The following is a 25,196-nucleotide window of genomic DNA, read 5'->3' as shown; positions in this document are numbered from 1 at the left end:
ATTGATCATTTATTCATTCATTGTGATGGTGTACGTTGGCTTTGGAACAGTATTCTGACTTCTCAATCAATGGATTGGGTACTACCTAAGCGTATAGAAGACTTGGTGCGGGCATCGAGAAGAAAACTTCGAGATAAGGATAGCAAACTTCTCTGGAATCTTATCTCGGGATGCATTGTATAGTGCATATGGAGAGAACGGAACGATCGATGTTTCGAAGACTAAACAAAGACAACAGAGCAGATAAGAGAATTATTTTACTTGACTTTGTATACTTAGTTTAATGCAGTGACTAAAAATCTTGTTGTAGGGTTGCCTAATTTCTTGTTGTTCCCTTCATGCTTAAAGTGATTGTATACCTCCCGTGTTCTCTCTTTTAAGGAATAAAATTCTCTGATTACCTATAAAAAAAAACATGAATTCTGTTTCAAGTGAAGTATTGATACAGTTATTATAATCAACATAAAAGTAAATTTTAATATGAGGGGAACTTACGGTGGTTATGGCAGTTATGACACAGTAAATATTAGTTTTGGTGTCTAAGATAATCAGCAGTTGTTACATACACAGTGATGAACTGCTTGGTTAAGTAAGCTTTAACAAATTCGGGCCTAATTTGAACCATGACAGTTGTTGCAGAATAAAGTTCAGCAGGTAACAAGAGAGAATATTGTACTTGATAAAGGAATACACATCTAATTCTTAGATATTAAACAAAGAATAAAAACACGTTGATAAGGCAAGTGACGACATTTGATTGCTATACATCAGGAGCTAGAAGAAGTCGCTTCTTGCTGGATCATAGCTCAAGAGTTCTTCAAATACAACATAGGTACCTGGTCTTTCAGATATGCAATATCTGTATCAGATATGAGACGATACAGAGGTTCCATCTTCCTCCAGAACAAGTTAGAAAGGGCTAGTGCTGTAATCACAACAAACAAATCAATGCCACAAAAAGAAAATATTCTAAGAAATTGAGAAACAACTTTTTCTATTCAAAAAAAATACCAGTATTTGTAACAGCATTTGCAGCAGCCAACAGCTCTTCATTCCCATCATCTGAACCAACTAAAAAAATTGAAAGGAAAAAAATAAAAAACAGTAATAAACACATACAGCTAATTGTGTTATATAGATATAACAAATTAAATATTTAGACCAAAGTTAATTACCTAGAAAATCTGGTGCTATATTAACTGTGTGCTTCTGACGTGTATAAGGCTTCCTATCAGAGGGTTTCCTCGTAGGTGGTCGACCTGCCCTGTCGAACAAAATGTTCACCAAGTTATAAGAAGATCTCAAACGAATAAGCCTTTGTTTGGGCTCCATAAAAATCAAATTTTGGAGATAAATATATTTTGAAATAGTGATTTTTCTAAGAATGTGAGGTTAAAAAAGTAAGAAAAGTTTTGGATTTACAAATATTATTATTTTATTGTAGAATATGTAGTTGAAAATAAGAGTGAGAAAAATGCATTTTGAATAAAATGGAGCCGGGATAAACATGTTAGCGCTCATTATGGAGGAGCAAATAAGCAAAAGAGGGATGAAATGAAAAGGGAAATTATATTGAACCTTTCATTTTTTTCAAAACCAAATCTTGAACTTCTTATTTGTTTTGTTGTTCCGACATTTCCATGTTTTTCAACTGTTAAAGTCATGAGGGACCTGGTGGAAGTAAAGCCACGGCCACTCCTCCCTTGCCTTCGGACACTGTCTCCATGGTCTTCCCCACTAGCTGCCTTATTTTTTCTAGGTGGTAGCAGAAGGGTTGACATTTTATGGATATTTTGTCCACATTTTTCATCCATCTCATCAAACTTCTTGTTTTTGTCTCTTGGCTTAGCTTCAGCAGCCCCTGATTCCTCACTTTCAGAAAATGCAGCTGAAGAGAAGTCACTTATTTGTTTAATTTGCCGAGGAGAATGGCCAGGCATGCATCTTTCATTCCTCGTCACCTCAGATGTCGTATCAACGGTAAGGGTCTCATCATTGCTGGGGACAATAGGAACAATATTAGTTCTTCTTGCTGTTCGAGAGATCTTTTGCGGTCTCTGGACCCAATTAGCAACAGGAGGTGAAGAAGACCGCGTTGAAGGTGTGCGTTTACAGTTATTAGCCCCAACAGCACCAGGTAGTTTGCTTGTACAGTTAGAAAGCTCCCAATCATTAGATTCTGTAGCCAGTTGCACCACTTGAGAGAACTTGGATACACCACCTTCAGTACCAGAATGTGGAGCCTGAGCATTTGCATTCAACTTTGAGCTAGAGGTAGGGCTGCCTGAACTGAAATCTTCACGGGCATTTGCCCTGGTTAATGGAACAAAAGAAATAAACAGTTATCTAACATGAAAGAGGGATATTTACACCAGGGAAAAGAAAATCCAAAAAAGTAATACATATGGATCCAAGCACACAAGCGAACCCCATCCCCACATACAGTCCCAATCCAACTGCCAGAGAAATATCGAAAAGAAGAAAAATGAATAAATCGTGGAACCATGCAATCAACCAAATTTTTTAAGTAAGAAAAGTGAGATGATAATTTCCATACTTGTTAACAGCTCTAAGATTCACCCTTTCTTTCTCTGGAGCAGTTGGACGCTCTCTCCTCTCATGAAGAATGGGGCTGTTGTCCAGCTCAGCCCTAGAGATAGGCCGTGTGCCTAAGCCAGTCTGCTGCGAGGAGGATTCAGCTTTTCCAACTCCTACACTCCCATTGGCAATCCCAGGTCTGCTTCAAGGTTAATGCTAAGAGTATTAGGTTTGGAAAATGATAGTCCTCACTTGGATAAAAAATGAGGCTTGACCCAAGCAATATAAAGAAAAATGAAATTAAAAAATAACACAAAAAAAAATTGAAACGGTTCCCCAGCAGTTACTAATTTCCAATAGAAAAGATGGTTGTATCCAATCGGGTTTACAAAAGATTTAAACAGAAACATTTGTTCTGAAAATAGGACAACAGCAGAGGCCGTCAAGCTATGACGCACAGACACTTCTACTAGAACATGACATGTCGGACCATGACACACTGCGGAAACTCAAGGACATGTACTCAATCATGTGCCCTTGCCCCCATTTCTTTTATATAATCTTTAAATAACCAACACTCGAGATATTTTATAGACACCCATCGGGCAAGTGTTGGACATGCCATGTGCCAGTAGCGATTTAACATATGAATTAAAATTTTAAAGAATTAAAATCGTGTCCCCAACATGTCTGTGTCCTACTTTTTCAAAAAATCATGTTGGCGTGTCCTTGTCGAGTCATGTCCGTGTCGCGTGCAACTTAGCTGTCAAGTTCCTCATTTTACTATCATTTACTGATCCCGAGAAGATTTACAGGGTAACTGACAGTTGAAACATGAATTTATAGGGCAGGTCATTGGGCAACCAAGCAAACAGAAGGTGAAGCAAAATCTCAAAGGAACTTTCGAAACCAAAAGTGCTCTAAATTTAATCAACGAGCATAAGTCACATAACCCAACATCAAAAGTCACAAGTGGTGCGCTGCATACAGAAAATCAAGACCACATACTATATAAAATCAGCATTCCACAGATGGATCAAGAAACTCCAAAACTGGTACGAGATTAGATACTCAGCGATACAACAGAATAGGATATAAAACATCATATCTAGTCTAAACAATTAATCTATCACGTTCTAAAATAGTAAAATGCCAAGACCATAAGCACTAAAACCAGACTTCACAACATATCGTTTCCACTACAGATGCCTCTAATTTGTGATTCTACCTGAGAACATGAATAAAAATGTGGATGAACCATCAACAGTTCATAACAGAGAAGGTACAGAGCTTTAACATTTTCGTTACATGAGCTAAAATATATTAAGCCCTTGTTTGATCCCCATTCTTTGGGGAAAAATGCATTTTTCTACAATATTTTGACATCATTTCAATCACAATCTTCAATAAAATAATATTACACGTAAATCTAAAATTTTTCTTTATTTTTTAACCACATATTTCCCATAAATACACTATTCAAAAATTCATTTTTCCCCCCCCAAAAATGGGGCTCAAACAAGGGCTAAGTACACAAGGTAGTACAAGATGGAATCCATGAAAGTAAGGGGGGAAAACTTTGAAGCGTGAGCAACATAGTTGTATTAACCTATTTCTTTTCTGTAAAACCATGGAATTAAAAAAATACCATATACTTTAAAATAGTAGACTATATTGTTGTAACTTGTAATCATCCAAAGGACCAATAAAATTGAATTAAAGATCATAACAGAAGTTAATATCAACAAAACTCTTGGCAAAATGAATCCAATCTCAGTTTACAGCCCTTCATTTCAAAAAAATTCTCCTTGTTCAGTTTGATAAAAGTAAATTGCTAAAAATAGGATTCCAATTACTCAAATGACCGCAAACAACTTCATAACAACATAAAGCACATGTTTGGCTAAGCATAAAATCACCAATAAGTAAGTCTTTAAGTAAATAAGAAAGGATTCAAATGATTTTTTCCTTTTTTTTTTTTTTGGTCAGTAAGAGTTGGAAATATGCAGTTACTTAAAAGTGACCCCTCCCCTACCATCAACATAAGCAACTAGAGCACATAACCCACCCAAACATGTTTGATAACAAAAATTCACTTTGAAGTAACTTTAACTTTCTTTTAGGCTTAGCAAAACTTGCTCTACAAAAACAAATGCAATCAATCTCTCACCACCAGCAGATGCCTGACCTGTGACAGTATGAGAAGCAATACCTGGCGCCATAAGAATCATTCATCCTTGAACGGGCATCAGTAGGAAGTCGTGGCTGCATTACTTGCTTAGACTCCCTGTAGCCATCAGCAGATTTCATCACCATTGAACTTGCAGTACCGTCTGTCTTTATTCCAGTACGTTTTTTCTTCATCTTTGATTTCTCCCAACCATCAACGGTAAGGGATGATGTTCGATCCTCGCCATTAATCATGCCACTGTTAGGAAATCTTATTATTTCCCTATCCTTGTCCATAACTCCAGCTGGCCTTGCAGGGGTATTTGCCTGGACATCCATATAAATCAACTGAAATCGTTTGAAGGTACAAATGAATAAAGAAGAGAACCCAATAGAGAAAGCAAGGGAAAGTTTAGCAGGAGATTAAATTCAACCAGAAAGAATAATCAAGATGGACAAAAGGTAATCAACCAAGATTACGAATTGATAAAAAGGAAATATAAATAAAAAGAGAACTGAGCAAAACACCTTGAACCCTAATGCTTATCTTTATTTAGATACTAACTTTCAAACAAGTAAGAACAATAGTAGGAAATCATTCACATAAAATTAAGACTAAACAGAAGTTATTACAATCCTATAATACAAGAAATCAGACAAAAGGATGAGAGCTAGTAGCTAATGAGGAGAACATTATAAAGCAGCCTTCCATAATCATTCTAGTATAATTAAGCACAAAAAAATATGCAGACAACTTGAGAACAACAATGAATGCATAAAGACCACCACATCAATTCTGTACAGAGAAAAGAACATTTTAAGAAAGCAACCAAACATACCCTTGGGTCTACCATAGAAGTTCGTGTGCGCTTGTTTGGAATCAAAATTTTTGTCCTTTCTTCTGATCTTTGTTGCTCCAGTTCAAAACTACTCGTACTGGCATGACTCTGTGATCCCATTTTGCTGATGCTCATCCCTGAACTTGACCGATCAGTTGGTAACAAGGCATTGGATCGGTCATTTGATAAGGTATCCAGTCGGGATCTTTTTCTTGATGGAATGGTTGGGAAACATTTGTTGATTACAGATAAACAATCATTGAATATCTTTACACGTTCCCTGATACGTGGTGTAAGTTCAGAAATTATCCATATCCCTCGTAAAAATTCATATGAAAAAGAAAAAAAAAGAGTAAGCGGTAACTACCTAGCTTTACTACCACCTTCCCGTACACCAGCCCTGAGTCGTCTGAGATCATCTGATGATGGAGAAGGCGGTGGTTTGCTATTTGAAGATCCAGGTAGAGGATCTTCTAGTGGGATGCCAACGGCAGCAGTTGCAAGTCGCTTAAATGCCACTGGTCGATTCAACTTATGGTCCACGACCATCGACTTTGGATCAAAACGCACACATTGAAAAAAAGTCATCACATCTCCATGTGTCACAGAAGAACTGCTTCTTGTCATGTTTGGAAGAGTTGATAAGATTTGATTCTCCATGTTCTCGCGAAAGCTACCTGATCTGTCCAGAGCAGTAGCGTAGGATCCACGACGCCCAGATGAGTACAGAGGCCTATCTGGGCTACCAGAAGATAGATCAAATTTGCTAGATGCTGACATTGAATCAATGTCCACACGCTTTCTGTGTTAGAAAACCGGTTAACACAGTTGTGCATGGCAATATAGTAATACTACAATCTATGGCACATTAAACTCACAGCTCAAATCTTAACTGTAAAAGAAGAATATAATATGCCTGCAACACAAAAAAAAATGGAGGTCAGACGAACCAAAACTCAAACAATTATTCAAATGTCTGAAAATCAATAAGAAAATTCAGGAAAAAAGAGCAACTGAAGGCCATTCAAGCCACTTAAAAGAGTTTCACGGATGTGCATATCTCAGTTTGATTTCCAGAAGAAAAAATACCTTACAAAGAGGAAATAACGTTTTGCACAAATTTCTATTGATCTCAGCTCATGCAGATATTTCAATTTTGTATTCTTGTTAAAACGTCCAAATGACTGTCCTTTGATAGATGTTATTCAGTTACATTTCAGGGAACTTCTACTTAACAAACAAAAAAGGGAGGCAGTTAATGAAGACAATTCCACCATCAATTCGTTGAGCCTGTGTATAAATGCTATTTAGTCCACACATATCAAGGACTTTAAATACTATAATATAAGTTAATGAACTATTCAAATGGCCAAGTCGACTTAATCGTCCTGTACAGATAGCTTACACCATCAACACGATGGCAAAATTGAATCTTTCCATACATAAAAATCAAATATTGCTATCAATAACTGCAAACTTGTGTTACTAAGTAAATGATAACAAACAAAAAAAAAAGCTCAGATGTCCATGTTCCCAAGTTTTAAGTTAGCACTTACGGATCCTCTTTAGCTAAATTAATACTTCTCGTGCTCCAATTTCATGCTACTTGATTTAGTAACTAATAATAAATTACACAACATTTCGACTCCTTTTCAAAACTAAATTTTGCCTCTCTAAAAGTAGGTCATATAAAGTGCTGTTTCTACCTCAAAACCACCAGACCTGTTGGTGGTTTGGAACATTAAAACGTTACTTCTCTGTTCAAAGATAACATTAAAAATCCTCTAACTTCTGATGTTTTATACAGAATGCCAGCATTCAAAACTCAAGTCATTTCATAACGCACTACCTAAATATTCAAAACCATGATTAATGATTACATTTCATAATCATCAGATAAATTCCAAAAAGAAAAGTCCAAAAAAAGAAAGAATTTAGCTGAAAACTTTGAACTTTATATTACTCTAAAAATCTGAAGAAAACTTGTGATTTGACGAGCCTCTGGGTGAAAACTCTACAATGGTCCATATATCGGTGAAATAATCCAACAGCTAAGGGTTCAATTGGGGTTTCGAAAATAAATACTGATATTATCGACGATAACTTTATAATCATCCATACACGTATCAAGAATTCGATACGCTTAAATTAAACGAAGCATTTCGGGCTTAAAATTATGACAAAAAAGAAATACCTGAAATAGAAAATCAACGGAAAACGGAGTATCTTCGATCGGCGGTGGAGAGGTCGGTCGATAAATTGAACGAGATAATTTTTTTTCCCTTTAATATTACACCGGATTTGGCCCGATTTAAGCCCGGATGAATAATGGCATGGTAATAATGCAGTAGCAGCGTTGCTAGAATCTCAATGGACCGGAAAGAAGAAAGTTGTCGGAAATGTAGTATCTAAATGGACCGGACCGTATGCGGGCCGGATGCTGCTTGGCGGCCCAAAAACTGTATCATAGGAAGGTGGCTTCTTTTGTGAAAACTAGACCAACATATTTTGCAAGTAAACTTACGTTCAAGAAAAATTCTAAAGGATAGTCAAAATGATTTACGAGCCTAATTGTAATAAGTCGTTTTTTATTTTTAATATTATTTTAATTATTGTATATTAATAAATAAATAAAGTATACTTAAACATTTATAGAAATTTCATGCGCGTATTTCAAGTTTCTTACAAAAATATAATTTTCAAAATTATAAATACTCCAAACCCTATTTGATTTTTATAATTTTAAAATTTATTATTTCTTAAGATCGTTTTCATTCACACATTCTCATATCGTAAACCTAAAATTTTTCCTACTCTAAATCACACATTCTTCAAAAGCTGACTATTACAAAACTCATTTGATAAAATAATGGGGCATCAAACATGGGCCAAATCAATAATGTTTCATTCATGGATAGAGAAAGTTATGTTCTTAAGCGAAATTTAGGCCAAAATGAACTTTTTGTTGGACTTATTTTCTTTTGAAGTTTTTAAAGTGATTGAATATTCTGTTGGGCTTAATTTCAAAACATGAAAATATCACTTGTCAAAAAAAGGTGTACGGCTTTTTTATCTAAGCACGGATAGGGCATTTGCTCCCAGCCTTGAGCCTAGATAGAGTCTAATCGGACCTTTTAAAGAATACTTTAATTACTTTTACTTAAAATAAGATGATTTATTTTTTAATTTTAATTAATATAAAATGATTTGTCACAAAATTTCTGATCTTGCCCCTTGGATTCTAGATTGGATTGAAAAGTTTTCATATATTCAATTCATGGCTTAACGCACATCCAAACTTTCCATTTATAGCATAACATTTAATGCTCTTTAAGAGTGAAGTTCAACCATATTTTCTCGTGAAAAAAAGGTAAAAATATTGTCATTACAGCACAAGCAAATTGCATTATTCGTTTTCCAAACACAAATATTTAATCAGAATATTCAGGAAAAAGTAGAATATTTGATGAAAAGTCGGGAAATCCTTATCAACACAAGTATAATGCCAAGCCAAAATTTGACAATGACATCTCTAAATAAGGAAAAAAAAATATGATTTGTGTAGGAAGGAATAGCTCCCACAAACTAGCATGAATTAAAAAATGATTTGTCAGACCTTTGATTAAAAAATGAATCCAACATAAGGAGATGTGTCAGAAATGTTTTAAGATTTTAGAATATGTGATTCAATACAACTTATTTTCAATACTTGATCACTCAACTTCGTATGTTATATTAAAAAACGAATGGAATTGATAGGTTGTAGAAAGAGGGTCATATGCAAGAATTCTAGAGAGAGAATTTGAACTAGGTGTGAAAAATGGCAAACTAGGCAACCTATATATAGCTTTCGACATGGTTATTGCTCATGGAACAATGCATTTCAAATGTGGGAGATATCATTCGAATGAAGAATGAAGAATCACAACTTTTGAGCTTCTAAATGTAACAAATTTGAATGATGAGTTGACTAGTCTTTTCGACTTCCAGATAGGGTTTGATTTCTCAAAATCCTGTTCACCAAATGACGTTCGATGAACAAATTTTTTTCAGCCATTTGATAAACCCTGTTTATACTCTAGATGCACAATTACTGCAAGGCCAAATTCATCCAATTTAAGATAACATACACATATCACGAATATTTCATACGAAAATTCCAAATGCTGATTAAATAACAAAAATCTAACGTATCCTCAAAGACTCCTCTTCCAATGGTGGTCAAGAACTCAAAATCTTCACCAGAAATCTTATACCGTTGTCTCTTTCCGCTTCAAATCCTTCTCATCTTGTGATACGTGCCAAGAAGCTAATGTGTTTTTGGTGCACTGAACACCAACAATTTGCAAGTAAATATCACATGAGAAACACTATAAGAATTCATTATGCTTTTCTTGTTGACGCAAGTCACTGTACGGAAATTGCCGGGAATGAGGTGCTGAGCTGGAAAAAGATTATATATTGTATACGTACTTAAAATAGTGCAAGAGAGAAATACTTGCTTGGATAATGGATGAAAAAATCTTAGCAAGAAGGAAATGAATCAAACTAGAATGCACCAGCCACCAGTTTTCACATGTTGGATCAGTCCAAGGAAGATAACAGAATCCCACATTAACGAAAAGACCTCATTTACAGAGAGTACTTGTTCAATTTTGAAATCAAGAAATTTTTTACTTGACCATAAAATTTTGAAGATATTGAAATAATTGAAACGCGCATAAAAGTATGGATCAAAGAGCTGTAGAAAAATAAGACATTCCATTTGCAGACGAAGATGGTATATCTTGAACAATACGATTTCTTTTTCTCACTTATTCCCGACCCAAACCAAGGAAAGCAAAAATTTCTTCCTTCGCTGGTCTTAGCTGTTCAAATAGTGTCATTGACTCGTTGCTACAGAATCGAGCACATGTTCAGTCGATCGAAACCTAATTTGATTGACACACTCAAGATGAATATAAATCAATTCAGCTAATTGCTGCCCCATTGGTATCTTCAGGAAATATATGCCATAGAAATGCGTTAATCCGTAGCTGACTCTTGGTACAGTGGCATCTTTATCTACCAACCGCCTTCGAAAAGTTCTGATATGGTGATACTGTTGATTCCAAAGGGTTGTAAAGAATGAGATTTAATGACGATGTAAAGTAATAAAGAGCACATCAAGAAACAAGATTAAAAGTAAAGAATTAAACAAAGAAAATTTATCGTAGATAAACGATGTATCATAAATTGACAATATGAAGATAAATTACAGACACAATGCCACATTTCAAACCCTATAAAAGTCTTAAAAGGCAAGAAAATATACTACAATTAGGAGACTCAATTTCAACAGGATTTTGTTTCCCTTGTTGTTGAATGCAGTTAGACTCCTTTCCAACACCAACAATACGTGATTCAAGACTCCTATTTGAGTTACAACTCTAACAATCTCCACCTTGACTCAAATTTTGGTGCAATGAGCAAGCTCCGCAAAATTTCTCCACCCGAGAAATAAATCTGTTTGCATCGAAATGAAATGGCAAATCTCCTCAACGTAGTAACCAAAACTCTCCATATAAACCATCGTCCTCTACACAGCATCCACATGCGACACCTGAACCCTACTTCAGAGTTCCCAAAATTCCACCAAAAAATTATTGTTTACCAAATAGGATTGAAGCACATCCCGTGGCAAAAACCATACAAAATGCCTGAACAAAAGCCCCCTTGTTAGAACTATCGCATTTAACGTCCTCAAAAGCATTACAGACATCACTGACACCACGATACATACGCTCAATGAATCTAATCTCGGTGCAACCGCTGAAATTTGTGGCAAGGTGGAATCACCAATGCTCTCTTGAGTAATTTCCTTAACCGACCCAGAGCTCCTCACAAGAGATACTGTACCAAACTGAATATCCAGCACAATACTGAACTTGTCCATATGTCTCTCCACCGGTTCTACGCTCCCCTACAAGATGTACAACTGAGAAATTCTCTATCTCCTAGTACAATCCGAACACCCTTTCAGACTTTCAAGATTCCACTTCCACCAGATAATTTATACCCTTTTGCATTCAAAATACTAAGCGAGATGAGATTCCATTTAAAGTCTGGAACATGTCGAACTTGATCAATTGTTCTGATTGTCCCATCCAGCAGTCTAAATCTGACTTAATCGATCCCATCAATACGATAAGACTGGTTGTTTCATTACAACTCTACATTGTTGAACAACCTCACATATCTGAAAGAAATTTCGATTGGAACACATATGATGCGAACATGCCGAATCAATAATCCACTTCTCGTCAAGCCTAGATTCCATGTTAGATACCACGGTCAACATCACATCTCCGCCGTCTGAAAAATCCTCAACTACGTTTGTTTCACCTGAAGTCAAAGGTTGCGCTCAAAAATTTGCAGCTAAATTACCTTTAGCCTAAAATTTATCGCAATCCTTCCGAATATGCCCCTTACGTCTGCAGTAGAAGTAAAACAAATTGTTGTTATTCTTCTATCTTTCCCTTCTTCGAGCACCATGAGATACAAGAGCTTCCTAATTCCTCGACGTAGCTCCAACCAAATGCTTCAACTTCTCCTTTAAGTACAAAGCATTATAGAATTCATCTATAGTCAAAGTATCTTGACTATACAAAATGGTGTCCCAAAATGACGCATAAAAGCCAGGCAGTGAAAACAACAGGATCAAGACTAGATCCTCTTCGTTATATTTAACCTCCATCGTCTCCAAACCTGCAACTATTTTCTTAAACACGGCAATATAGTCCTCCAGTGACCCTCCTTCTGCTGTGCAATGAGAATATAGCTTATGCTTTAGAGCTAGTTTGTTCATGAGATTTTTAATCATGTATAACTGCTCTAATTTCAACCACAAAGTAGCCGTTGTTTTCTCCCTCAAGACATTCTACAGAATATTGTTGGATAAATGAAGATGGATCTGTGATAAAATATTTTGATCTCTCCGTTGTTTTTATTCCGTTGTCCAATCAGCTGACATCTTCTCAAAACCTAGCAGTATATTGTCCAAATCCAACTGCGCCAGAATAGCCTCCATCTTTACTTGCCCTAAAGAAAACCTTGTATTGCGATCCAGCAGCGAAATTTCATATCTCGTGATAGTCATATTTGAAAGAGCCTCAATTAATCCACAGAAGAAGAACAAAGCTCTAATACCACTTGTTGATCCCAAGGGTTGTAAATAATGAGATTTAATGACAATGTGAATTAATAAAGATCACAACAAGAAACAAGATAAAAAGTAAAGAAATAAACAAAGTAAATTTATCGTAGAGAAACGAAGCATTATAAATTGACAATATGGAAAGAAATTATAGTCACAACAATAATGCTTAAACAAAACTAACAGGCGAGCCTTGTATTTATAGGCCACGTTTCAAACGCTAGAAGAGTCATAAAAGGCAAAAGAATATATTACAATTAGGAGACCCAATTTCAATGAAATTTTGTTTCCTTGATGTTGAATGTAGTTAGACTAATTTCCAACACCAACAACATGCAATTCAAGACTCCTATTTAAGTCACAACTCTAACAGATACTAAATGTATGCCGAAAAAATTGCAGCCCCTCAGTTTTAATCTTAACTGATGGCACTACTCTCCCATTTTCTACCCAAAATAGATGATTATGAAAATCACTCACTCATGCCACAAGTCCGCCTCACTTCTTCTATAAAGTCGGAATGCAAAGCAAAGAGGTATGAAAACTGATATACAGTTTACATGCTTTTATATAGATTCTCCCCTTATGACTTTAATCGTCACTTGATCTTCTTTGTAAGCGATGGTTATGTGAGAGAGTATCAATCAGGAGTCAGGACCATCAGAGGAAGCTGAGCACCAACCTCAAGTTTGATATTCATGAACTTCAGTTTCTAATGGATTTATCTATTTGTACAAAAATTTTAGCCCACCTTGTTTACAAATGCAGCGGTGAGAGTAGATGATTGGCTGCAAAAACTATTTTTGCAGGCCGACATAGCATTCTGTCAAAGTGTGTGTGTGAGTTTTATCTGAACATATAGCAAGCTCCGTTTCTAATACCATCAGGATGGAACCTACCAGTGTCTTGTCCGAGGTATCCAATGCGTCAACAACAGACCATTAATTAGCTAAAGAAAATCTCCATATCAAATAACACAAAAATCTGGCTGCAGTTAGTCTAATCCCAATTAGAGTATGGCTACCCACCTGTGAAATAGCATAAAGGACTGTCCAATACAAACCGCACTAACCCATCGCCTGCAAAGTCTTTTTATAAGTACCGGGGAAGAGAACTGAACCGTCCAACTAAGAGACTTAAACAGGAAGCATCCACTAAAGATGGCAATGGGAAGACGGGGGCATGAACAAGGTAGACTATGCTGCTTCTTTTTTTGTCATCCTCCCTACCTGGTTTATAGTCGACTGAAGAGTAAAACTCATGACAAGACTCTAGTTGTCAACCTTATCTAGCATCAAGTGCTATATACTTGTCGTATAAAAACATGGCCATTGTCTTCCTTATGCCAATTCATTGACAAAATATACAACTTTAAGAACATTTTAAGCACAATTTGCAAGCTGATTATAATGTCATGTTTCCATGTTAAGTTATCAATTGAACTCGCAATATTAGCACAATTTGTTCGTGTATTCATTAAAAGTGCAAATAAACTGTCTACAATGAATCAAATAATTACTTTACTGAAATTATTCTATCACATGACCACAACAAGCCATGAAAGAATTGCATCACTAAAACAGACTACAAAAACTCAAGAACACTACAAAACATTCGTGCCTGCGAAATTATGGTGTAAGAGCTTGTGAGCAATCTGATTTCGGGTATGCATTGCATTTGCTGACCTCACACCATTTTCTGCAATCATTTCATCATCAAAAATATCAAACTTCAGCTCGGGATTCAATTGCTCATTTCGCATCTCACATATATTATGCAAGACGCAACAAGCTCCAAGGACGACAGGAAGATCCTGTAATTTAATCTCTGTTCTCCTCTGCAAGCAGCTCCACCTTGCTTTCAATCGCATAAATGCATCCCTGGCAACCCTCTGAACCTCATCAACTTTCCCATTAAAAGCATGTTGTGACCAAGTAAGATTCTGATGAGTATAAGGAACCAATGTCCAATCCATTAATGGAAAACCCGAATTCCCAACAACCCAAACATCCTTCATAGCCCCCCGATTTGCTCTCTGGAAAAGCGCGGATTTCTCCAAGACCTGATCATCAGTCATTGAACCAGGCCACCCAATGCAAATATCTGTGAAAACTCCCATTGAATCGACTACTCCTTGGACTGTGATTGAATAAGAAGTCTTTTGATTCCTCTCTGTGTGCCTCTTATTAAAATAAGCCGAAAGATTAGTCTTCGGAGCAACGATTGGAACATGAGTGGTGTAAATTGAACCACCCACATTTGGAATCCCAGATTTAAATTCAAATTTCTCCGTAGTCTCCTTCATCTTATTTTCATCAGGCCACTGCAGAAACTTAGGCATCAAAACACTCTTCATCGCGGAACAAACCTCAAACACCAGCTTATGACAAGTCGAAATTCCTAATCCAAAACGCTTAGACACTTCTCGAAGAGCCTCACCCGTTGCCAATCTCCATATACAAACCGCCACTCGTTTGCGAACCGGAATAGCCAAACGCAGCATAGTGTCTTTCTTTGTCACCACAGACTCAAGCTCTTCGCAGATCATATCAAATGTAGCTTTACTCATCCGAAATGTCCTTTTGAACTCCTCTTCAGGGAAATCTGGACTGTTAACTTGCTCCCACCATGCATTAGATCGGTTTTTCACCCACAATCTCCGCTGTGCACCGCCACTCACCATCGTTGTAGACTCGTCCGATGCGGTGGCACCATCATTAGCCTCCACTCGTGCACGCTTTGAGGGAGTTGATTCATCAAACTCAAAATCCTTAAAGATATCATTTTTCCGAAAATAATCCGAAAAAAATCCACCCCCATTCATTTCTTGATCATTTTGCTTAAATTCAAAATCCAAAAATGAATTCGGTTGCATAGAATGCACTGTCTCTGTCTGTATACTCTCCTTTGCTTTCTGGGCTGGTTTATCTTCTTGTTGGGCATCAAAAACTAAAAATTTGGATACAAATTCTTGCACTGATGATTCGTTATTGTCGTCCTCGAAATCAAAAATACCATCATTCCTGGGGCGCTTTTTACTATAGCTAAGAGGAATACTACTGGGTTCGAAGTCTTGAATGAAATTAAAGAATGAGAAATCTTCTTGAAATGGGGAAGTAGAGATTTCCATGTAAAAGCTTTATTAATCAGGGTGAAACTTCTGAAGAGTGAATTGAATTGAATAGTGAATTGAATTGAATTGAATAGTGAATTGAATAGTGAATTGAATTGAATTGAATAGTGAATTGAATAGTGAATTGAATTGAATTGAATAGTGAATTGAATAGTGAATTGAATTGAATTGAAAATTGAATTGAATAGTGAATTGAATTGAATTGAATAGTGAATTGAATAGTGAATTGAATTGAATGGAAATGTGAACACAAGAAAGCTTGAATGAGAGAAGGAAGTGATGGATTTTGCATATATATAGACATGTATATTCGCAAGGTTGTGTAAGTTAAGGAAGCGTGTGAGCAGCTGACGCGGTGTTTAGGAAGGTTCTTCAGCAGCTGGTGACGATGACTGGGGGTAGTAGATTGGGGGTGAATTTTATATGATTGATTTACGCGTCGTTGAGGGGTTGAAGTTGAACAGGGGCACGTTTGGGAATTGAGGAAGTCGACGAGCATTTTCGTCAAAAAGAGAAAATAAAACACGTTTATGTATCTATTTGATTTATTTATTGTTTGCTTGTCAATTTTACAAATTATTCATTAATAATCAAATTTTATTTTTATGCATACTATTATCTCATCACTCGTCTTATCGAGACAAAGATAAACAGCGAAGCTCCTGTCGAATCCTATTTTGGAGAAATATGAATTTTGTAATAGTAATTTTGTTTTAATGTGAAGTTAAAAAGAATAAAAAAAAATTTAAATTTGCATGCTAATTATTTTATAGAGTGAATATGTGGTCGAAAACGAGTTTAAGGGAAAATAAGGGTATGTTCAATTTGTTGATTTCAATTTTTTGTTTTGTAAAATACTGAAATCGTGTTTTGTCTGATGTTTATGAAAATGCATTTTCATAACACAATGATAAACTTACTACATGCCACATGGAACTCAAACTGCATTTTTTGACATTTTAAGCTCTTGTTTAACCCCGTTTTGGGAAAAAAAATATTTTAAATAGTAAATTGATAGAGAATATGTTGTTAAAAATTAAGAAATTTTTTTGAATTTGCGTGTAATACTATTTTATTGAAGAATATATGATTGAAAATGAATTTTGAAAAAAATGAAGAATAATGGGGTTCAAACAAGGGTTAAATATTTTCATGAAAATTTTGAAAAATCACAAAATATGAAAAACAAGAGTTTAAAAAAATTAAAATAAAAATATAAAATTCTAATAAATAAAATTTCTAAACTTTAAAAAAATAAAAAGAAAATTGATAAATTTTAAAAAATATATAAAATATTAAAAAAAAATACAAAATAAACAATAAAATTTATGAAAAAGTAAAATTATAGAAATTTCTAGAAAAATGGAAATAGTTCGAGATCTAATATTATTTAAGGATAATTGCAGTAAAAGATTCAAACCTTTGAAACACTGGCAAACTTTTTTCAAATATTTGATTTGTTGCAGTCTTCACCCATAACTTTTTCAAATGTTGCATGTGAAGCTTTTTTTGACAGTTTCAATCCACAATTTCATCAGTTGATCAAAAATTTAACTTTGACCACATTTTTAATATTTTAAAAATGGTAAAAAAGTAACTTTTTCATTTATCACATTAAATAATTAAATTAAAAAGCACCCCTCGCCACGCCAAAATCCACTTGACCACCATCACTTTCACCTCTACAACCAGTCAACTACTTTCTATCGGCAACCATCATCCATCCCATCACAACCGCCACCCAAATTAACTTTCACACACACACTTTGCATTCTGTTTATTGTTTTTTTAGATTGAAATTTGAAGACTTCTATTTTTTCATCTTATTGCTCTTTTTATGGGGAGATAAAACTCACGGGGATGATAGTGGTAAAAACAAATCTGGGGAAGTTGCAACAAATGGACATGTAAAAGGTGATTTGACGCCAACTAGCTATTCAGCATTCAAGCTTGCTATTAGAGCGGATTCAAGGAGTAACCTGTCTAAAATTGATAAATTAGGGTTCATAAAGAAGGAAATACTTGAAAAAAAGTCTATCGTTCATAGTAAGAGGAAGAATAACATCAATGCTTTGAAAAGTAAATGCCTTATGTTTGACAACGAAGAGATAATGGATCTGAAGTTCGCACGTGACCAAGCTCAAGGAATTATGCCCTCACCTCTTGAGAAACTGCCCTCAATTTGTGCAGTAGAAGGCTGTAAAATTGAAGAATTTGAAGTATTAGGGCATTGTTGTGAAATTTAAAGAATGTTAGGTGACAATTATGATGGGGTGGATGATGGTGGCCGATAGCAAGTGGTTGTGGAGGTGGAGGTGGAGGCGAAAGTGAAGATAGCAGTGGTTAGGTGGATTTTGGGTTTGAGGTGGAGGTGGAGGTGGAGGTGGAGGTGGGGGTGATGAGGGGTGAGAGGAAGAAGATGATTGTGTGTGTGTGTGTTTTTTTATTTCTTATTCGTTAATTTAATTATTTAATGTGAGAAATGAAAAGTTAATCTTTTACCCTATTTAAAATGTGGTTAAAGTTAAAGTTTTTGTCAACTAACAAAATTGTGGATGAAAATTGGCAAAAGGAGCTTCACCTGCAATGTTTGGAGAGGTTAGAAGTGACGGTTGCAACAAATCAAATATTTGGGAAAAGTCTGCTAGTATTTTAAAGGTTTGAGACTTTACTGCAATTATCCCTATTATTTACATAAAAATTCTAAAAAATTTATGTATAATTTAAAATCTGTTAATTACTGCTTGAAAAAAAAAAACTTATAAATTTTCATAAAATGTGAAGATGATATTTTATGATTACTAGGATTTTAGTTAAACACACATTCTAAAAGAATATAAAAATGATTCAAAAGAATTTAATAAAAATAAATATTAGAGGATGAATGTAGAACGATATATATATATAAACCATGGATATAAATAGTGGCATCCTTTATAAATGCTATAAAATATGTGATTAAAAATAATTTCGAGGGAAAATGAACATTAAAAAAATGACCACATTAATCTTTTGCTATCTTAAAAACAAAACATATATAGAAACTGTAAAGAAGCACATTAGAAATCAAATTATGTTAATGTTTAGGTTCCATTAAAATGAGATTTTGATAAAAAATATATTGTGAAAATAGTGATATTTTGAAGAATATATGGTAAAAAAATAAAATAAAAATTTAAATTTACTTGTAATATTATTTTATAAGAGAATGTATAAATAAAAATAAATTTTGAAAAAATGATTTGTTTGGTAAATAAAGTCCAAACCTAAATTTTTTCATTATTCACGCGCCTTCCCATTTGGGGTCCATCCTAAACAGTCTGACCTTTTTCCCATTCGTGTTCGCAGCGGGGCGGGACGCAGTTGACCTCACATTTGTTCTACGCTAACACGGCATTGCCGTAAATTAACAATTATGCTTCGCATCGTCTCTCTTATTATAGAACCTTCCTAACTTCTGTTGTTCTCTGGTAAATTCACCACCGTCCTTCTATAATCGTATGTATATATTATGTATAGTGCGTGGATAATGCATAATCATCATCTGAAGTCCATTATGATGTTCCATTAGAATTAAGAATTGAACAAGCAGCCAAAGTTGATGTTATTTACCATTTTTATTTTTTTGTCTCAAAGTTTGTGGGTTATCTTCTTCCTGTTCTCTTATCCTGAAATTTACCCATTTTCTTATGTACTGTCCTTGCATGTCAAATCATTTTTCTGATGGCCCTTTTTGTTTAATTCTATCTGGGATTCTCTATTTCTTGTAGAATATTCTGTTTGATGATAAAGTGACGATCTTGGAGTTGCTGGAGAGTTTGGAAACGACGCTTTCGATCGCCGGGATGCAAAACAATGACGACAACCGTACAATTCGGAGGAGACCGGCCGCCGCTGTTGAGAAAATACCGGAGGCCGATTTTAACACGGTAAATGAAGACTCGGAGAGTATTGATGAGATCAGAAATGGCTATGGAGGTGTTGTGGAATCGGAGGAGAGTGAAAATTCGAATAAATTTGAGAGTGAAGAGTTGATAAATAACAGGGAGATGGAGGATAAAAAGATCCAAGAGAATGGAGAGAGTAGTAAAGGGATGGAGGCATCCGCCTTGAAATTCTCTTACCGGCCATCAGCACCAGCTCACCGAAGAATTAAAGAGAGTCCTCTCAGCTCCGATGCCATCTTCAAACAGGTTTGCCTTGTGTTTGTCTTCTTCAACTACCTTCCCATTATATGAAGTGTATGCGTCTACCTATTTTCTCTACATTCATTTTCGTATCTTATTTGGTTTAGATGAGGATTAATGAGTACCATTATGTGTTCGCATAATAGAGTATCCCATGTTTGGACATCTATTTTGATCTTTATTATGAATGAAGCTCTAATTTGAATTGGGATCCTGTTGAGAGTAAATAGCCACGTAGCAGCATCTAATGGACTTGCAAAGAGATAAGAGACTGCATTGCCTGAGGAATGATCTGCTTGTAATCTTTGTGCTGAGGTTGCAATGAGGTCGGAATTGCTATTTTGGGATGATTAATGGTTTTATGTCCATTGAATGCACTGCTTGAGTAATTGCCTTTTTTTTTTTTTTTTTTTTGGGTTACAATCAGGGGGTAATTTGCAGGTAGTTGGAGTGATATTCTGGATATATAAATCCACTGGGTAGTCTGGGTGGTTGCTTTGTGGTGTTTATCAGTAGATTGCATACCACTGGGGAGTTATTTCCATAAGTATTAATTACCAGCACCTACAATCAAAATTTTATTCAATGGCCTATGAATTACAAACACTTCCGTTTGATCAGATGGTAGAAATATATTTGGTAAATCTTAGTTTTGTGATTTACTGATTGATTAATGCTTTTTGCTTTTGTTTCTGGTAAAATATGCCAACAAATGGCCAAGAAAATGGTAGAGGTGTAAAACCAGACGAAATATTTACATCTGGATTCTATGCTCTTGATTTAAGTGTTTTCATCATGGCTCTAGATATTCTGTCAAGAACCTTCATTCTGTAAACTATTACTAATTATTTTTTGAGGATAGGTTTCCATAGAACATTGTGATATTCAGGACTAATTGGCATCCCGTGACAGAGTCATGCAGGTCTTCTCAACCTTTGCATAGTGGTTCTTGTTGCTGTGAACAGCAGACTTATTATTGAAAATTTAATGAAGGCATGCCTCTTACGCCTTTCACTCCTTTTGGTTTATGCAGATATTAATCCAAATGTAGGTCATGCAGTACACATAATCAGGCATTACTTGTTAACGTTTCCAGTTTTACTTCATAAATCTGTTTAAAATATCACTAGTGACAGATATATGTTCCCGTTACTGTTGTCAGAGCAGTTAGATTTTAATATATAATTGCAATTTAAGGAACATAATATAGTATTACTTCTGATGATGTGTTCTTGTTTGCTTACTTTCAGTATGGCTGGTTAATCAGGTCAGGCTTTTGGTTTAGTTCAAAGTCACTGAGGGATTGGCCACTTCTAATGTGCTGGTATTTTTATCCTGATTTCCCCCCCTCTCATTGGAGTTCTGGCATTAGAAAACAAGGTATCTGGCACATTAGCAGTTATGCCAATATTTTATTTTGTTTTTTGTTATGCCATGCAGTCTGAGTCTCCCAATTTTTCCACTTGCGGCTTTTCTTGTTGAGAAGATGGTGAGACTTACGCATATATCTGAACATGTAAGTATGAAGCACTTCTTTGTTTTCATCCTTAAGCGAATTCTGGATTGTATGTTAGCGTTATGATGGCTCAGGATTCTAATGCTTATTTTACTTTCTCGAAGTTAATGTTGCAAGTGGTTCAACTCCACAAAATTCTGATCATTGGACTACAATAACGGAAATGTTTATTTGCATTTAGTTTTCTTATTAAATCTGGATGACACTTATGACTTACCATGCAATGTTTTGGCATCTGATTTCATCCTTTACATATATATAAATCCGAGATTGATAATAAATGTGTTGCTTCAAACTCTAAAAGACGTCCAGTTCTGTACCTTGTGTTGCCTGTGTTAGGAATATTTATAGATTTTCATTAGCATCTCTCTGTTTCTAAGAGATAGTTTTTTATTATTTTATTTATTTATTTAATTTTTTTTTAAAGTTAGTTCATTAATACTTTTAATAAACTTATCATGGTTAGCTAAACCAGCAAATGATACGAACTGGAAATTTTATTGCAATGAGTGCAGGAAACTCTTAAGCTGTCACGCTGTAGACTTTTAAAGCTACGCTATTATCATTTAATTTCTTATTCGTATTTCTGATATTGCTTTAGAGTTTCAAGTTATTTTTTCTTGATGGCTTACCTATTTTTCTTTCTTCCCCCCTTTATGACATCTTTATTTTTCTAATTTGGCTCCATATTATTGATATAAGATGTCCAGTTACCACGTGATTTGAGACCGTTCCAAAACTATGCATCTTAAGGCATGGCAATTGCTTTGAGGTCTGGGTTTGTCTTTTCAAAATTTTCAACTTTTTTTTTTTTTTAATATTGCAGGTTGCTTTCTTTCTTCATGTTATAATAACTACAGCAGAAATCTTGTATCCAGTTATGGTAATTCTTAGGTTCGTCATCTACTACTTTAAATTAGTTACCGCACGCATGCACTCTTTTTTTCATCTTTCCTACGTTGTCCTTATATAAAGTTATAAAGTTATTTGTATGATAGCATATGATGAATGCCTCTTTCTGGCGAGTACTAAAATTACTGTATTGTAAGTCAAGCTTTAGGGAGAAAAAGTATCTTGTGTATTCAGGGTTAGGTAGTCAAGAACAACTACCTTCGCACTGGCTTGAAACTTTTAGCCTGGTCCATGTGAGTGTTATTGATAATGTAGGTTGCTGAAACAAAGTGCCTTAAAAGGATGACATTATTGGGGGCTTGAATAGATAGGAAACAGGTTGTAAAGATAAATATTGGAAGTATAAGTTGTGAGAATATTTTTAAGCACTATGGAATTATTGGATAGTTCCAACGTGATTTTATAGTTATGAGTTTGAAATTTGCACAGGTGTGACTCTGCTGTTCTATCAGGTTTCACATTAATGCTCTTCACTTGCATTGTGTGGTTAAAGTTGGTGTCTTATGCACATACGAATTATGATATGAGAGCACTGGCAAAGTCACTTGACAAGGTAAAAAGAACCCTCATCACCTCTCACTTTGGTTACTGTCTAATTTCTGTTTTGCCTTTATATCTTGGACAAGACTATTTAAAGGACGATAACTGAAAATTGGCGAGTGAAACACTGATTTCTGTAATTTCAAGATCTCTTAATATATTTTCTGCTGAATCTTTTACTCTTTCCTGGCACTTCATTATTGTTTTTGGTGAAACAGAAGTGAACTCAGCTTTTGTTATAGTGGATTTGCATATTTTCTTTATTTTTCTGGGAGTGAGATGTTTCCATATTCGATATGTTTAATGGTTCTTCCGTCCGAAAGGACCATTTGCGCTAAAAATGAAAATTTATGAGACCATTTGCCTCATATTTAAAAGGTTTGAATCAAAACATACTTGGGCAAAGGTTTAGGATTAGTTTCTGCTTTTTATTTTTGGAATAATTAACCATGTTATGCATTTTTTAAAGTGATGCTCCCCAGTCATTCTCTAATCTCTTCCTTTATGATGCCATGGGCCAGGGGGAAACCTTGTCCAGTTATTGGAATATGGATTACACTGACGATGTGAGCTTTAAGAATTTGGTATACTTCATGGTTGCCCCTACATTATGTTACCAGGTAAACACACATGGCTTTTAGTTAATCAAGCTGAAATTTTTAATTTTTTAATGTGGAAATCTTTTACAAATGCAAAAAGTATACATTGCTTCCTTGAAGGTTGCATATGATCTTTTTGTATGAATGGCGTGTCATGTCTGCAACTGCATCAATCTTACTGACTTGTAGGTGTTGACTCTGCACTGATTGTAGTTTACCATGTGAGGACTTTGATTTCATGATTTGTTCAGTTAATTATGTCCGAAACCATGTCTACATGTGTACTAAAATAGTATAATATTCTTTATTTACACGATTCTACCTTATATAGTTTTTTATACACACTAAGATTTTAAAATCATGAATCCCAGTAATCATCAAAATTCTTTCTTATTTTCATAATGTTTCTTGTGTTTTAGCATATATAGGGTACATCTCCTTATACTTCTGCATGAGCTAACGAGTTCATACGGAGGAGTATTTGTGAACAGTTAATGCATAAACAAAAATAAGAAGTAAAATGAAGAAATAAAGCTTTCAGCTAATGCCATGGTTTCTTAGATTGTATATAGTATTTACCTGGGATCTGTTGTCCATGTTGCACGGTTTGTTCTAAAATGTGAACGAAGATGCTTTGGGGGCAGATATGAGGATTTTAGGACTGGTCTAAGAAGTGCTTGCGTTTTTGAGGCTACATGTTATTGTTGCAGTTACAAACTTTCATCTTAATATGACAACATAAATAATCATTATCTTTTTTTTTCTGTTTTGCACTTACTAATTGATGTAAAGATATTGAACTCAGTTGTTTTTCCCTGCTTTCTTTATTACATCACTTTTGGAAAAAAACATTCTGCTATTTCTCTAGTGAAGTACTGTTATTTGCAGCCAAGCTATCCCCGTACAGCTTGCATCCGGAAGGGTTGGGTGGTACGCCAACTTATTAAGTTGGTGATATTTACAGGATTCATGGGATTTATTATAGAACAGGTAATTTCCATATTACTTTGAGGTCAATTTTAACAAAGCTTTTGCTATGTTGATGAAGACTTGGTTGATATAATTTGTTTCATCGTGCAGTATATCAACCCTATCGTGCAAAACTCTCAACATCCTTTGAAAGGAAACCTTTTGTATGCTATAGAGAGGGTCTTGAAGCTTTCAGTCCCAAATTTATACGTGTGGCTCTGTATGTTCTATTGTTTTTTCCATCTTTGGTACGTTCTTTCTTTCTCAAATTATAGAAAACTTTTCTTTTCACTTCATAATTTGGGATTTTGCTTTATGGAACTTCCTTGTCTCTTGTTTGAGCACCATTGTTTCTTCAGAATCTTGTAATATGAAAGTTGATTTTTATACATTGGAATATTGTTGTTTGCTTTGGAATTTTGTTTACATAATCTTTCTCCAGAAAATCACTTATAAGCAGCTTGAAAACAAGATTATTGCCGATTATGGATGTCCCAAGTATTTTGCCATGTAATAATAACCCAAAAGAAGTTGAAATCGAGTGTTGGCTATTGGAAAAAAAAAATTAAGATTGACATGTGGTAAGATTTAAAAAAAAA

At 35.0% G+C, this 25,196-nt stretch overlaps 3 protein-coding genes across 5 annotated transcripts in view; 1 reads left to right on the top strand and 2 right to left on the bottom strand.

Annotated features, from left to right (window-relative positions):
- Positions 1 to 7: 7 nt before the first annotated feature.
- On the bottom strand, positions 8 to 7,923 carry LOC111383727. 3 transcript variants are annotated; one of them, XM_023007866.1, is made up of 10 exons: positions 7,741 to 7,923; positions 6,425 to 6,462; positions 5,914 to 6,348; positions 5,547 to 5,826; positions 4,751 to 5,055; positions 2,558 to 2,737; positions 1,579 to 2,313; positions 1,176 to 1,264; positions 1,012 to 1,071; positions 8 to 925 (listed from the first exon to the last, which is right to left on the bottom strand). In XM_023007866.1, the coding sequence occupies exons 3-10, from the start codon at positions 6,324 to 6,326 to the stop codon at positions 807 to 809; spliced, it is 2,181 nt and encodes a 726-aa protein (XP_022863634.1). In that variant the 5' UTR covers positions 6,327 to 6,348; positions 6,425 to 6,462; positions 7,741 to 7,923; the 3' UTR covers positions 8 to 806. The 3 variants fall into 3 exon arrangements, with proteins under 3 accessions (XP_022863634.1, XP_022863636.1, XP_022863637.1); XM_023007868.1 differs by having other exon boundaries at positions 6,440 to 6,462; XM_023007869.1 differs by having other exon boundaries at positions 4,751 to 5,034; positions 5,914 to 6,462; positions 7,741 to 7,922.
- A 6,269-nt stretch (positions 7,924 to 14,192) lies between these two features.
- Positions 14,193 to 16,149, bottom strand: LOC111383726 (protein ALP1-like). Its single transcript, XM_023007865.1, has 2 exons — positions 16,097 to 16,149; positions 14,193 to 15,931 (listed from the first exon to the last, which is right to left on the bottom strand). The coding sequence occupies exon 2, from the start codon at positions 15,869 to 15,871 to the stop codon at positions 14,345 to 14,347; it is 1,527 nt and encodes a 508-aa protein (XP_022863633.1). The 5' UTR covers positions 15,872 to 15,931; positions 16,097 to 16,149; the 3' UTR covers positions 14,193 to 14,344.
- Positions 16,150 to 19,380: 3,231 nt separating this feature from the next.
- The window catches only part of LOC111383725 (diacylglycerol O-acyltransferase 1A-like), an 8,654-nt gene continuing 2,838 nt past the window's right edge, over positions 19,381 to 25,196 (top strand). The window contains exons 1-10 of the mRNA XM_023007864.1: positions 19,381 to 20,067; positions 20,974 to 21,054; positions 21,312 to 21,385; positions 21,502 to 21,577; positions 22,404 to 22,471; positions 22,919 to 23,042; positions 23,551 to 23,649; positions 24,517 to 24,618; positions 24,709 to 24,962; positions 25,040 to 25,095. Of these exons, the coding sequence (XP_022863632.1) occupies positions 19,720 to 20,067; positions 20,974 to 21,054; positions 21,312 to 21,385; positions 21,502 to 21,577; positions 22,404 to 22,471; positions 22,919 to 23,042; positions 23,551 to 23,649; positions 24,517 to 24,618; positions 24,709 to 24,962; positions 25,040 to 25,095 (1,282 nt within the window). The 5' untranslated portion in view covers positions 19,381 to 19,719. The remainder of the gene's footprint in view (positions 20,068 to 20,973; positions 21,055 to 21,311; positions 21,386 to 21,501; positions 21,578 to 22,403; positions 22,472 to 22,918; positions 23,043 to 23,550; positions 23,650 to 24,516; positions 24,619 to 24,708; positions 24,963 to 25,039; positions 25,096 to 25,196) is intronic.

The sequence above is a fragment of the Olea europaea genome, unplaced genomic scaffold (genome assembly GCF_002742605.1).
Source record: "Olea europaea var. sylvestris unplaced genomic scaffold, O_europaea_v1 scaffold2743, whole genome shotgun sequence".
NCBI lineage: Eukaryota > Viridiplantae > Streptophyta > Magnoliopsida > Lamiales > Oleaceae > Olea > Olea europaea.
This window is presented reverse-complemented; position numbering and strand designations above follow the sequence as displayed.